The 13339-nt window shown below is 45.5% G+C and overlaps 1 protein-coding gene across 1 annotated transcript in view; it reads right to left on the reverse strand.

The window, feature by feature from the left end:
* The window catches only part of gfra4a (GDNF family receptor alpha 4a), a 127383-nt gene extending 116236 nt beyond the window's left edge, over positions 1-11147 (reverse strand). Inside the window, exon 1 of the mRNA XM_076749534.1 lies at positions 10672-11147. Within this exon, the coding sequence (XP_076605649.1) occupies positions 10672-10729 (58 nt within the window). The 5' untranslated portion in view covers positions 10730-11147. The remainder of the gene's footprint in view (positions 1-10671) is intronic.
* Positions 11148-13339: the final 2192 nt, after the last annotated feature.

A 13339-nucleotide genomic window follows, 5' to 3' on the forward strand; every position in this document is an offset into this window, starting at 1 on the left:
ACGGCTTTTATATCTCATATTCACTGTTCCACATGACGGAGCGTGTCTTAAAAGAAAAGTCTTCTCAAAATAAATGAGGCTCTCTGACGGCAGACGATGGCGGGGAACGTGCTGACACTGGCCATCGCAACAGACATCAGTAATTTGATTTGAGGAAAATATCCAAGCGTGTGTGCGTTTGTGGTTTGAGGTGGCAGCGGTGTCTAACTGCAGTCTTATCTTTCTCCTCTGTTCCGAAGGCCCGATCGGATTAAGACAGGTGTAGGTGTTGACTGTCCTCCTCCACTCCGGTATTGGCTTTTGCTGCTGCTCCCTTTTGTCACCTCCACGCTGCTTACAAGTGTTACTAAAAAAGAAATGCGAGCGCTTGGCAGACTGTAATACCACAACGATCTGTAACGGATAACACCAGGGGAAAATATTTTCAATTTTCAAAAGAGATGAAAATCAGTTGAGCAGTGGATGCCAGTGTTAATTGGCTGGAGAAGCTGCGACAGCACAAAGGGCTGCGTGAGTGTTATCAATATTTTCAAGAAAGCCTCCGAGTGATGAACGCTGTGTGGTTAGAGGCTGCCGGTTTCTAAATGAACCGACAGTCCTACCCAACAAGCATATAAAGAAAAAATCAATATCTCTGTTAACTGTCTATTGTTCCAAATAAGAGGCGCCGAAAGGGCTGGAGTCGATATATTGCCACTGTCATCATCTTTAAAACACAGGCTTTGACTGTGATTGACTGGCACACCAACATACACCCACCACCTAATTGGAATTTACTCAGAGGAAGACAAAGAGAGGCAGCTCTCTTTGTCACTGACAGGATGCCATGAGGCCTGGGGAAATTGAATTCACATCGAGAGGGATTTAATTAGACCACTTTGTACCTTTCATTGCCGCTGAATCCTATTTACATTCATTCTTGTGTTACTAAGCTTCCTTACCTTAGTTTTATTGCCTCGACTAATCTTCAGGTCTGTCTTAAAAAAAAAATAAATAAAAAAAAATAGAGCAATGAGATCAGGGTTTCATCTATTTAATCGCTCAGTTTTGGAGGAGAGTTTTATTTAATCCTTAACTACATGCATCGAATAGAGAGGAGCAGGCTGGTTGACCACATGGTTAACACGTTCAAACCAGCAGACATCTGATGTGTCCGTCCATGTGTCCGTGAGAGATACTGCAACGCAAATCCCTGGCGAAAGGCAAACATGTACCAGATGAAACGGCAAAGAAAAACTAATTCCTTATTACATTGTGTGCAGAGCGTCAATCACTAAAATCCCCTTTGAAATAAATCTAAAAAGAAAAAAAGAACTGTATTTAGATGTGTTGGAAGAAGACCTTGAAGGCAGGATTTATCAGCTCAGCTGAGGGGAGATGATCCACTGGGTGGAGATAGGAAGGGGTTGCCCTGTCTTACTCTGAGCTTAACTGGAGACCCTCAAAAAGCTGTACATGGAATCCATCCCAAGGCCTGTACAACATAAATGTATTGATGGTTAAAAACATGCATTTAACCTGATGAAATCAATACTAAACCCGCTCTCACCAGCTCCCTCCCTGCTGTCTGTCAGGTTTCTCTATCAGGATCCTCTCCTATTTAAAACTTCAACGTGCAACAACGCTGGGTCAAATGAGTCGAACGTGACCTCTGCAGCGAAAGGACAACACAAGCTATCTCAGTCCGGCTTCAACCTGAGTCGCGATTGACATCTCTTCTGGAGTTTTAATGTACAGACTTTTTTGTACTTGATTTTTCCCTCATTGCAGTTTCTGATTATTTGTCCTGGTGATTCAACCGACTGCCGTCACCAGTCACACTGTCTGTTTAGAAAGAACAGGACTTCATATGTGGAAACACGGATTCCCTGAGGTAACGCCTCCCAATCCGCTGCTCCATATGTCCCAAACATCACTGAGAGGCTGTTTTCAGCAGTACGCTGTGATTTGGTGGAGTAGACTGGAGGTCGCAGAAAAACCCAAACTGATATTGAAGAGCATATGGTCTATAGCTACTGCCAGTAAACTGTTTTTTGCGTCTTGTATCTTTATGAAATCTTGAACATCGCCCAGTTTTTGATTTTGTGTTGTCCCTGTTCGTCCATCTGCTTGGTCGGTGACGTGAAACATGCAAGACAAAAAGATGAAACCGGCTGATCGGCCCACAACAGACCATGTAAGAGCGTTGAGCCGCACACGCTTTCATTAGCCCTCATAAATGTTATCTGGCACATATCTGAGACAGGCTGGGTGGATCGCCTGCTGCGATTTGGCCCGTTCTACACATCCCCATCCTCCTCCACCTCCCGTTGGCTTAGTCAGTTGACAGCCTGGCACTGAACCTGATTCCCGAGTCCCGATTTCACACTCATCCTCTATTTCTATCTCAACAGGCTGAGCGGAACGCCACAGCAGAAACTGCAGCTCTGATTAGAAACCAATTAGCTCCCCAGATCCCGGGGCCCCTGCAGAAGAGGCTGCAAGATGTCATCTCGATTCGGCTCCTGCTCCAGACGGGATCTCTGCTCCCCCTCTGCCTCCTGCTGGTCTGCTCTTATTTGCTGGGGGTTCTCGGGGAAGAGAAAGACGGCGAGTGGAGGAGCTACTCTTTTAATATCGCCCTAACCTAAATACGAGCTGTGACAGGCGGAGACGGATACGCCTCGGCTCCAGTTTGTGTCTCTCATGTAATTATCTTTTTTTATCTCTTCGGCTTTTTGCATTGATGATTACCTTTGAGTCAATGAAATAAGCCACTCTGAGAAAGCACAGAACACATCCATAATCCTTAAAGACGACCGTGCTGCTGCAGCGATGATCCGTCTGCATCCAGTCAAACACATGTTTCAACCTGTTTGACGAGGTGATTCTGAGCCCAAACGAAAACTGCTACTGGAGCTCTGGAGCAGTGGATTAAGCTATTTGGTCAATTTCACAGCTCTCAACTGAACTTTCTCTTTCTCAGTCACCTACTCGGCGGCCTTTCCGTCAAATTGTAAGAAGCAGTTTGTTGCAGGTCAACAGAAAAACTCCCAGACAGATTTCTATCTCCTCTTGACAGACTTCATCATTTTCCAACATAAGATGTCACGACACTGTATTTCTTGGCTAACTAACGGATGATTCTGTCCAGCCAATGTCTGCAATGAAGAAGGCGAGAGAAGCTTCCCTTGTTATCAATTCACGTCCTCCATGCCAACAAAACAAGTAACATGAGCCGGCAGAAAACTGATGGTAGGTTAAACTGGCCTGACTGGACATTTTAAGGGTGACTAGCTTCAGCAGACACGCTGCTGACAGGTAGAATAAGAAACACTTGCTAACAATCAATATTAAAATGTACTACAAGACTCTTCAACAGGCTCATTCTGAATCATTAAACTGCCTGCTGTGAAAAAACATACATTAATCGTTGATCCAGAGCCCACTTTCTCAAACATTACTGCAACAGAAAACAACATGGTCTTAATAATAATAATAATGTGGTCAAAACAGTCACTACACAGACAGACTGTCCCACAATGCAACGCAAAAAAAGGGGACGGAGGAGCCGCTCACAGTTGTAAAAAGGTAATCGTGTCTGGTGGTGAGACATCTCCTGAACTCATCAGATTTTTTTTAATTTAATTTAATTTTTTTTTTTTTGAGAAACGTTTTGCTGTCGTGTGAAGTGGCAGCAGCGCTCTAATCTGCCCGTCTGATTGAGACACGCCAATAAATGTACAATTTCCTGTCAAGTATGTTGATTTCTTACTGTGTACGATTAGCATGGAGGATTGATCGGTACACAGCTACGGAGTCACACCTTGTAACACGCTTCGCTGTGAACCCGTGGGAATGTCGCCATGAAAGTCTTTGAGGATTACGGACATTTCCCTACAAGCACATGAAGGTTAGGATGGTGGGAACGTGAGCATGCAGCTGTGTGTGACTAATACACAGGATCATGTACATGGAAGCAGAGGCCTCGTGGTTATCAGCGATATTTTAATGTCTGCTTCATCGACGCAAAATGAGAATATGATTGTCACCTCCGGCAGCCCTCTCAATAAAATGGCGGAGCAGTAAGAGGCTTCCCTGTACACATCTGGATAACGGTTTTGAGCCAGTTGCAATGAGATGCTGATTCGTTGTACTTAAAAATGCACAGACAGACACACTTACAGGCTTTAAGTGCTGCGAACACTTGACGAAGGGCCTTGAAGCCTCGCTAGCTTCTTTCATTACCACTTGCCTTTCCCTCTGCCAAGCCAACTCTGTACTACCTTTTCCCCCTACTCACAAAACTTTCTCTTCTGATTAATTGCAGCCTTTTAGGCTTTCTCACAATCAGCCTGGACCATTTTGCAGCCTTTTCATTACAAAGTTAAATGTCTGGCTTTGGAATACAGTGGCAGTAAATGCCATATCCTTTTAGCACGGCAAGGGCAGGGTAATTGTCTCTGTGGCATAATCGTCCCTCAACAAAAGCCAGTGGAAATGACAGGGTTTTAATATAATAAGGAGCACTGTCACTTTGGTTTCACCCCACAAAATCCTCCCTACAAGCATCAGTACAGTTTGATTCCCTCTATTCCAGAGAATGTTTATCTCCATCTCAGAGCTTCCATCTTGCTCTTTTCTTCGCAGCCGATGGCCTGTAATTGCTTCCATCTGCTCTTTATACATACAGTATTACTTGTCCCGGCAGAAAAAACACAAAGCTGTGAGAAAAGTCAGTAAGACAGCGAAGAACAACCGGCTATAAATGTCAACGAGTCACCAATGCAACTCACCAGCAGCTATCTGACTTTATGTCTCAAATCTTTTGTTGAGTCATAACAGTTAGAAAGCCAGCATCCCTAAAAACTGATGCCAGAGCATTATCGCAGTGAGGAGACAGTGACAAATGAAATCAATGAATCCATCAGACGAGGACGGATCGAGTGTCAAAAATGATATCTGCTAATGTGAAGAGCCTGGGTGCAGGCTGGGCCGAGCCATCTCCACCATCTCTGCTTCTGGGACGTGGAGCAACAGGTGCCGCATCCACAACGATGGGGACAGCCTGAATGAAAGTCAGAGGGGCAGCACGCGAAATTTAAAGCTCCAAACTGAGCCGACACTCCGGGGATCTAAAGTGCAACTTGGCTCTGGTGAGACGCGCTACAGAGGGTACACATCTCCTTCTCTGTTAGATGCCCAACGACAGCTCCAGCCTCATGGAAAAATAAATCCCCTCTCTTCCTGTCACACACGGCTTATTTGCATTCACATCCTCCTCTTCCTGCTATGTTTGCTCCTGTAATTCTCCGACACTATTCTCTCGCTTCTCTCTGTCAGAGGAACTTGAAGGCATGGAGAAGTATCCACTGTAAGAGAAATCAAGAAGTTTGTGCAACGCTGCACCAGCTATGAGGATCCGGTGAGAGAGGAGGGTGAGCATGAATTATACATGTGTGAGGGGGTGGCGGTGAGGGGGTGGGCTTCAGATTTGTCAGAATAAATGCATAAAGCGCATACTTGCTAAAACCCATAATATTATCTGTCACAATTCAAGGTTACCAAACATGCAAGGAGCAAATTATTCATTCTCATACGAAGCATAGTGATGAGGATGAATAACTGCTGAGAGCGACAGCAGGAGTTTGGTTTGGATATGCAGGAGGCCGCTCTATGTGTGTGAGCTCGCATGTGTGTGAGCTCGTATGTGTGGTTGTTAATTAGGAAGCAATTTATGTGGAGCTAAACGTTCATCTTATGACCCGTAGAGTGGCCGTCGCTGCCCCTCTGCACGGCTATATCTGCCCTGTGAAACTCAAATCCACATGGTTATTTCCCAGGCCACACTTGAAATTTACTATACTTTAAAGACACATTAGTAAACTCTCATTAACATCGACTCAATTGACGACGTGAGTTCACAGTGTCAAAAACAGCCACTGCTGCATTTTCCACTGAACTTTTCAACCTCTTTCAGCTCATTATCGTTGTTTTAGGCCACATTTACTGCAGAGCTCAGGCTCGGGTCTCTGATAGAGCCTGGTTTCTGCAGCAGGATGCAGAGTCAGAGTTTGAGTCAGAGCTCGAGGCAGAGCTCTTTAGCAGAGGTTGGTCTGAGTGCATATGCACGGTTTGCTAACATGCTAGCCTAACTCATTTACCAGGTATGTGTCAGGGTTGTGGTTCCTCGAGCTTGTTTGGAGTTTTTCTGCCCCCCTGTGGCCAAAAAATCCATTAATACAGCTCAAAGACTTTTAAACCACAGAAAAATACCACAGCTTTCATTTTGGTTTGGTTGGCTTTAATATTTTACAATTATCAAAACCACCACCAGGACACACACTGATCAAACTTGATACCTACATTTAAAGTCTGCACACCTCGCTGCATGGAACTCATTTCTCTGGTTCTGAAAACGTCTGTGGCTCAAAGAACGTTTCTGAATTTCATAAGAACGAAGACACTGTATTTAATCAGTCAGGTCATGTCCGATACCCGCTCTGCTAAAAAAAGGTCAGTATTGGCACAAGTGTCAGGGCGAATCCCTGCCATCAACAGTGTTAGCCCCCCCCCCCCATCAGAGCGACGCTTTCATTGTTAAGTCCAGACCCACCATCTGGCACTCACATTTAATAACCACACAGACAGAAATCCATCTCGGAGGAGGCAGCCACAGCGACAGTGGTGACAATGAAGCCACGTGCTCGACTTCAAGAACTTTATCTCAAATGGAAAATCCTTAATTGCCATAAGTCGTCCCAACTGCTTTCAAAGCTCACATCCGAACGCAACAAAGCCGTGCGGACGTCAACCCTGGAGAAAAAAATATAAGGGACTACACATCACTGGCTGCAGAGAAAGCAGGTTGAGGAGAATGTGGACAAACCAAGCAAAAAGGAAATCAGTGAACATTAAACTTTATTTTTCTTCTGAAGGTGAGATCAGTGCACTGCAGTGAACAAAGAAGCCAAGTACAGACAAACTGCTTCAAAAATCTATTCAGCTGGACTCAAAGTTAATCAGTAAATAATTACCTGGTGAGGAATGGTAATCAGCAATCGGCTTACTCTCAGTGCTGTGGCCTCAACACTCTAATTACTTTTGGGTAACTTTGCTCCAGAGCCCCAAAAACCAAAATCAAAATGGCTCCTGATTTCCAATCAGCGATTTGAAACTTTTCTGACATTTTCAACAGCCAAACCATGATTAGCTACAGTGTGAAATAACTGATGGCACAAACACAGATAAATTATTTTTGGTTTCTATAATCAGATGAGTACTTTTAAACGGTTGTGAAGTAATTATTAAGATTCTGGTATCACATGTGACCTTTAGTTTTTAGGCTCTGCCTTGTTTGTTTTGCTTTTTAGAATCCGTCGTGACTTGTGGAAAAACTGATGACATCCAATAATTTTACACTCAAAATGAAGTGTTTCACGTCCCAATTCAACAAGTAATTACGTAATTGTAGCATCTGCAGTTCGATCATCATGTTGCATTTTCCCTGTGAATGTGACTGATGACAGCTAACATTTTGAAACAGATTGCAGATAATCAGCTGTGTGCCGAAACAGGCTGATACCAAATCAGCAGCGGATGCCCTTTTCAGTCCGCCGGGCCTCTTTACAGGACATGATACCGGCCCCCCACCCTGATCAGTCTAATCCACAGCCACACCGGTTTGCCTCTGTGAAGAGAGCCTGCAGTTTAATGCTTCCTCAAACAGTTCACACCTTGCCTCCATGTCTGCTACCCCTGTGAGGAGCAAATCACCACTAACTCACGCTGGGAAAAACATACAAACCAACCTCAAGCAGTGAGTCGTTTATGTTTATGATTATTACTTCTTTCCAGCCAATTACTGCCATGCACATAACAGCAATCACCACATGTAAAACAGTCCAAAGCCTGTGCCACGTAGCAAACGGTGAGGTACGCTATGTTCATTCACTACCTGCTACTTAGAGAGGAATAATATGCAGATGAACCTGGTCAACTAATTACAGTAATGATTGCAAAATGTTCAGAGCCGTGCAGGCAGATAATCACTGAAGCATCACAAGACTGAGCAGTAAATATGCTAATTTAAGTCTGACGTAAATGGAGGCTTGCTTTTTTTATCACTTCTTTTTCCACAGCACGAGTTTACCCCTGCAAGTTAACACCATGCAAAAAGCACAGCATGCTTACCACACACACATCCACATCACACTCCTCAGAAAGCCACACAGATTGGACAGATATTCTGTCTACACCACAGGCATTTCAAAGCCTTGTTTGGCCAGGCGAGATGTACAGGAGCAGCTTTTCACCTGCAGCAGGAGCTCAGCGAAGAGAGGTGCATGCAAACACACACACACACACACACACACACACACACACACACACACACACACACACACACACACACACACACACACGTAGCAGCCAGTACATCCTCTTAAACTGAAAGGTCCTCATAAGGAGAGCAGGGTGTCAAGTATTGGTCCCCAGAAGTATAGCTATGCACACACAACATCCTTGGAGCGAGTGCTGTTGGTGAGCGTACTCAAGGACACTTCGGCAGAAGTTGCTGAAGGAACTGATGCTGCCTTCGAGTGCTCCGTGAAAGCTCCGATTTCAGCCGTAAATACAACTTTTCGTACATTTGAGTGCTTTTAATTGGACAAAGCAACGCAGCCCATTAATCAAAGTGCGGCTTTTTATGGTGTTTGATGTTTCACTTAAAATTCAAGTGGTGCCGTGCTAGTTTGCATGACAAATGAGACGACACAGAGAGTGCGTCACAAAAACAAATACAGCAATATACAGTCACAAATATTTACACTAAATGCCAAACACAGACATAAATAATAAGTCGCATCAGTCTTACGCGGATGAACCTGCCACACAAGCCGTCCTGCGCCTCATCGTCACACCTCGGTACCTCAGATTTAGCAGCAAATTCCAAACTTTCCATTTGTATTTCCCATTCTTCCCAGGTACCGTCCAGGTGCAAGACTCATGTGCTCCTCCTACTTTGATCCCCACCCCCCCGTGGATTCAAGCCACAACCTTCCTCTTCCCCTCTCAACCTTCAGGCTAAAGCTACTTCAGCTTCTTTGATGCCCTCCCCCTTCGCTCTGCGCCTGCCTCCCTGTGTGGCTGATGGACAGGATCAGGAGGCCTTGGGTGAGAAATCTCTTCCGTTTTGACACATCTATTTGACAAGGTGAGAATATCTGCGGAGAAAAGACTGGGACTGACTGACCCCCCTTCTCACATCCTGCTTTCACTTACCCACCCGGCTCATGTCTTGAGTGACAGCACAGCACACTGACACATGTTTTACATATGATGTGAAAAGTGAGGGAAGACAGGGGGACATAATAGCATCACTCTCTTAAAGTGTGGTGGACAGGAGTGAGTGAGTGTGAGTGTGTGTGTGTGTGTGTGTGTGTGTGTGTGTGTGTGTGTGTGTGTTCAGGGTTTGAGGTGGTGGAACATCTTGTCTGGGAGCCCCAGAATTTCCAGCCTACTCTGGCTGAAATCACAGCTGCAGCAAAGGGAAATGGAGTCTGAGACGTCGAGCTGTCATGATGGATGCCATAAAGGCACAAATATAAAATCCTTCCATCCGTACGTCCTGTTTTCAGCCCGCATTCGCTCTGCAGGAAGGGTTTTTTCTCTCCATTGTGGGGGAATTTTTGCAGAACAGAGTGCACCAGAATCAGGAAAAAGTCAGAGTTTGTACCACAGAAGAATTTGAAATCAGAGGAGCTAAACACAGCACTGACAAAATGACTGGCACCAGCTGGCACAATGAGGCTGCACAGGTAACATGATTTGGGTAGAGAAAAAGCTGTGTGTGCGTGTGCGTGTATGCAGTGCTGGTGGTCTTGACACGAACTGTTTGTTCTGCTCCTGCACATCACTTGTTTGGGCAGCTTTATGCTCCTTACACAAAAGCGCACGCACAAACGCGCGCGCGCTCACACACGCACCGCACACACCGGCTACCGCCCCTCTCTCCCCCCCGCCCCAGCTTACACACGCACAGCCATCACAATGCACCTGCAAAGGCAGGTGCACGCACGCACGCGCACGCGCACAGCTAGCCACACGGGTGGGCGCGCACGCGCACAAACAAACACTTTGACACACACTTGTCCGCATTGGTGTTTTCGCAGCAGCGGCGGCGGCTTTGGTGGCGAAAACGTTTATTAGGCTTTTCTGTCCCTTCCTGATCTATCCTCACATCATGTGAACGCACGGGAAACACACGCACGGCTGCTGCTGACGGCTGACACAAAATTTGCTCTGGCAGGATGAGAAAAGAGCATCTTTGGACTGGAGAGAATCCGGCGAGTCCCGCCGCTTCATTACTGTCAGTCAGCCATCAGATAATATTTTGCGGTCTTACTGTGTGGTCCATTAAAAAAACAGAATCCCTGCTCTGCCCGGGACCCCAGAGTGCATCCCTTCCCGTGAACACAAGCGGCTGATCTTGCAGAAAAACAAATATATCATCATGCAACTTTGACAAAAATCAAGCGAATCAGGGCTCGTCGGACTTGCACTAATGAGCGTGAAGCTGAGCCTGAAAACAGACCTAACAGGCTCCGAGCTGCAGCGAAAATCCGCAGAACAATATTCATTTTGCACAAGTTCAACTACACTGAATCACATTCCAAGTGTTGTTCAACTTACCAATAAGAGCCAGCTGCAAGAAGTACAGTCCGAGGAAGTCCATTATGGAGTGCGACATTAATTCAAACGGATGCAATCCTGGGCGAGTGAAGATGTGCGAGAATAAAAGCCCTCTGTTTGTTGAAATTGGCACCGAAATTAAGACCGAAAGAATCGCAGCTATTTCTCAAGTGATGACTGGACACTCACGCTGACGCCGGAATCCACAGCATTGCATGAAAAAACAGGAGCGGAGCAGAGCATCATTTTTTAACAGTCAAACTTTTGTCATGGAGGAAAAAATGGGTTACAGCTGCGCCAAATCAAGCCGCTGGTTCCAAATCAAGGCAGCAGCGAGGGGGAGAGAGAAAAAAACTGCCTGTTCCTTAGGAGGAATAAACGTTAGGAGCGTTGGACATCCCTGGCCGTTTCATCCGTCCGTCCTGAGCGGCTGCCTCCTCTCCTCTTCGCCTCCACCTGCGCACCGTCTGGAAACTGCGGATGAATCACAGGGGCGCGTTGCTTTGCGCACTCCGACCTGCGAGTCACACAGCCCCCGTGATCCTCTGCTCCCTGGCGGGTCGGCCGGAGACGCCCAGCCCAAGTCGTTTAAAAATCCAATCTTGGCCAAAGTTGAAATAGGACGAGTTAAATCGATAGCCTATTTCTTACTGCCATAAAGTGGAAACAATAAACCAGCGTAAAATGGTGCATAGTCTGCACGGGTGGGTAGACCATATCCACACTTCTCTGAAAGTAGGTTATTCCCCCCCAAGAACACAGAAACTACCACAGTCAGCTTGCATGCAATCACTGGTTTGGAGGCAGTTGAGAGAAGCTTCTCGGGGCCCTACAGCAGCGGCGGCGGCAGACAGAGCCAGGCTGACTCACAGTGTCTCTGCCTCTTAATGGTAAAAACGAGGAGACCATCTTGCAGCCAGCATGGGCTGTTTGAGGCTACCTGCTGTCTAATGTGCTCATGCTGGTCTCCTTTCAAAACAGAACAAAGAATAATCTATTTTGATCTGGGTTTTGGGGACTGTGGGCCTGATTGACGCTCCAGACTGTGGCACTCTGTGATTTTCAGACAGCCTACTTTTTATCGACAAGAAATTTGTTTGCCAGAATTATTTGATTAAGCCTGAAGTAGCATGGAGAATATTTAAACTCTTCATATTCTTCATACTGACAGCTGTTATGGATGCTTTTTTTTGGTCAAAGTCTGAATTATTTTCAAGCCGCTAAACTCACACTCCGGATGAGAAATTAATTTTTGAGCAGCTTCTCTGTTGGGAGTTGTTTTGCCTCCTCGAGCTTATTTTTGGAATTTTTACAGCATCTCGGGGACACTTTCATCCAAAACCTTGTTTGTGCAGTATGTAAAAAAGGCTGACACACACGGAAACGTGGGAAGGATCGTACTCCCTTTCTAAAGAATAAGCTGCACAACCTTAGATGCTTAGAAACTTCTGTGGAGCGCTTCGTTTTTTCTGAGGAGAGTGGGCAGTCTGCTCCTCTCAGGACTTGCTTAAACGGAGGATGTGGGAAGGTTTGGAGGAAAGATGCTGCAGGTGAAGAGATGATTCTGGAAAGATTTGCTCTTCAAGGCCGGCAGCATGAGCAGCCGAGAGGCCGCTGCAGCTCCTCTCCTGCCTGTGGCCTGAAGTCCCCTTTAATTACTCACTGATCACAGCGCATGCACTCTGTCACTATCACAACTCCGAGCCCGTATTGTCGTAAAAGAGAAACTGACACTGCGCAGATCGTACTCCACATCATTTCACTGTGAGCTGTTTTTGTAGGGAAATGATGCTAATTTATTTTGTTGAACATAAACAGCTACTTTTTTTATTAATACATCATAATGATATGCACGTTTTTGCTAGCAAGACACAAAAAACAACCTATTTTCAGTGACTGACGCCTCAATTCTGTACATTCTTTTAAAAATGATGGTAACCATTGTTTTATTAATGTGAAAATTAATTGCTTTAATTAATAATACTGACTGTAGTCCGGTGAAGTTAACGTACAGCAAAGTCCTCGGGCTGCATTCACAAAACATCCTAAGGCTAAAAGTAGCTGCTAATTGGCGGAGTTGGGAGAAACTTTTGAAAATAAGGATCCTGAATTTAAAGTCCTCAGTTTTGGTCTGAAAGTAATTCACAAAGCGTTCTAACAGTCCTGAAGAGCAGCTTTCACTCAGTACGGTGCTGCAGCTAAGCTAAAGTCTCTCATCACAAATAGATTAATAATGATTTTTGAATCCATGTTTTGATGGTGCCCATTTAATAAGGACTCAATCAGCTCGCCAACAAATCCAAACAATCCAGTAACACCAGAGATGACGGCCTGCACACGCTCTGTTTCTTGGACGGCGGTGAAATAGAGTTCGCAGCGCTGATGATGTGAGGCCGAGCCGTCTGACAGAGTTATTCATCAAAGCAGAAATGCACTCTTCAGACCCCAATTTGTTTGACACTTCATTAAACGTGCATCACATAATCACCAGCTGCAATACACACGTCAATAAAGGTCACTTCATTCCTTTGCTGGATTATCCAGTAAAATGGGTTCGTGTTTTCCGTCTTTGGTGGTGATTTGATAAGATCTGGGGTCTCTTTACTCACAGAAACTGACATGGCCCTGTGATGGGGGCCCCACCAGTATCTGAACTTGATTTGAACTA

This window comes from Chaetodon auriga, chromosome 14 (genome assembly GCF_051107435.1).
Source record: "Chaetodon auriga isolate fChaAug3 chromosome 14, fChaAug3.hap1, whole genome shotgun sequence".
NCBI lineage: Eukaryota > Metazoa > Chordata > Actinopteri > Chaetodontiformes > Chaetodontidae > Chaetodon > Chaetodon auriga.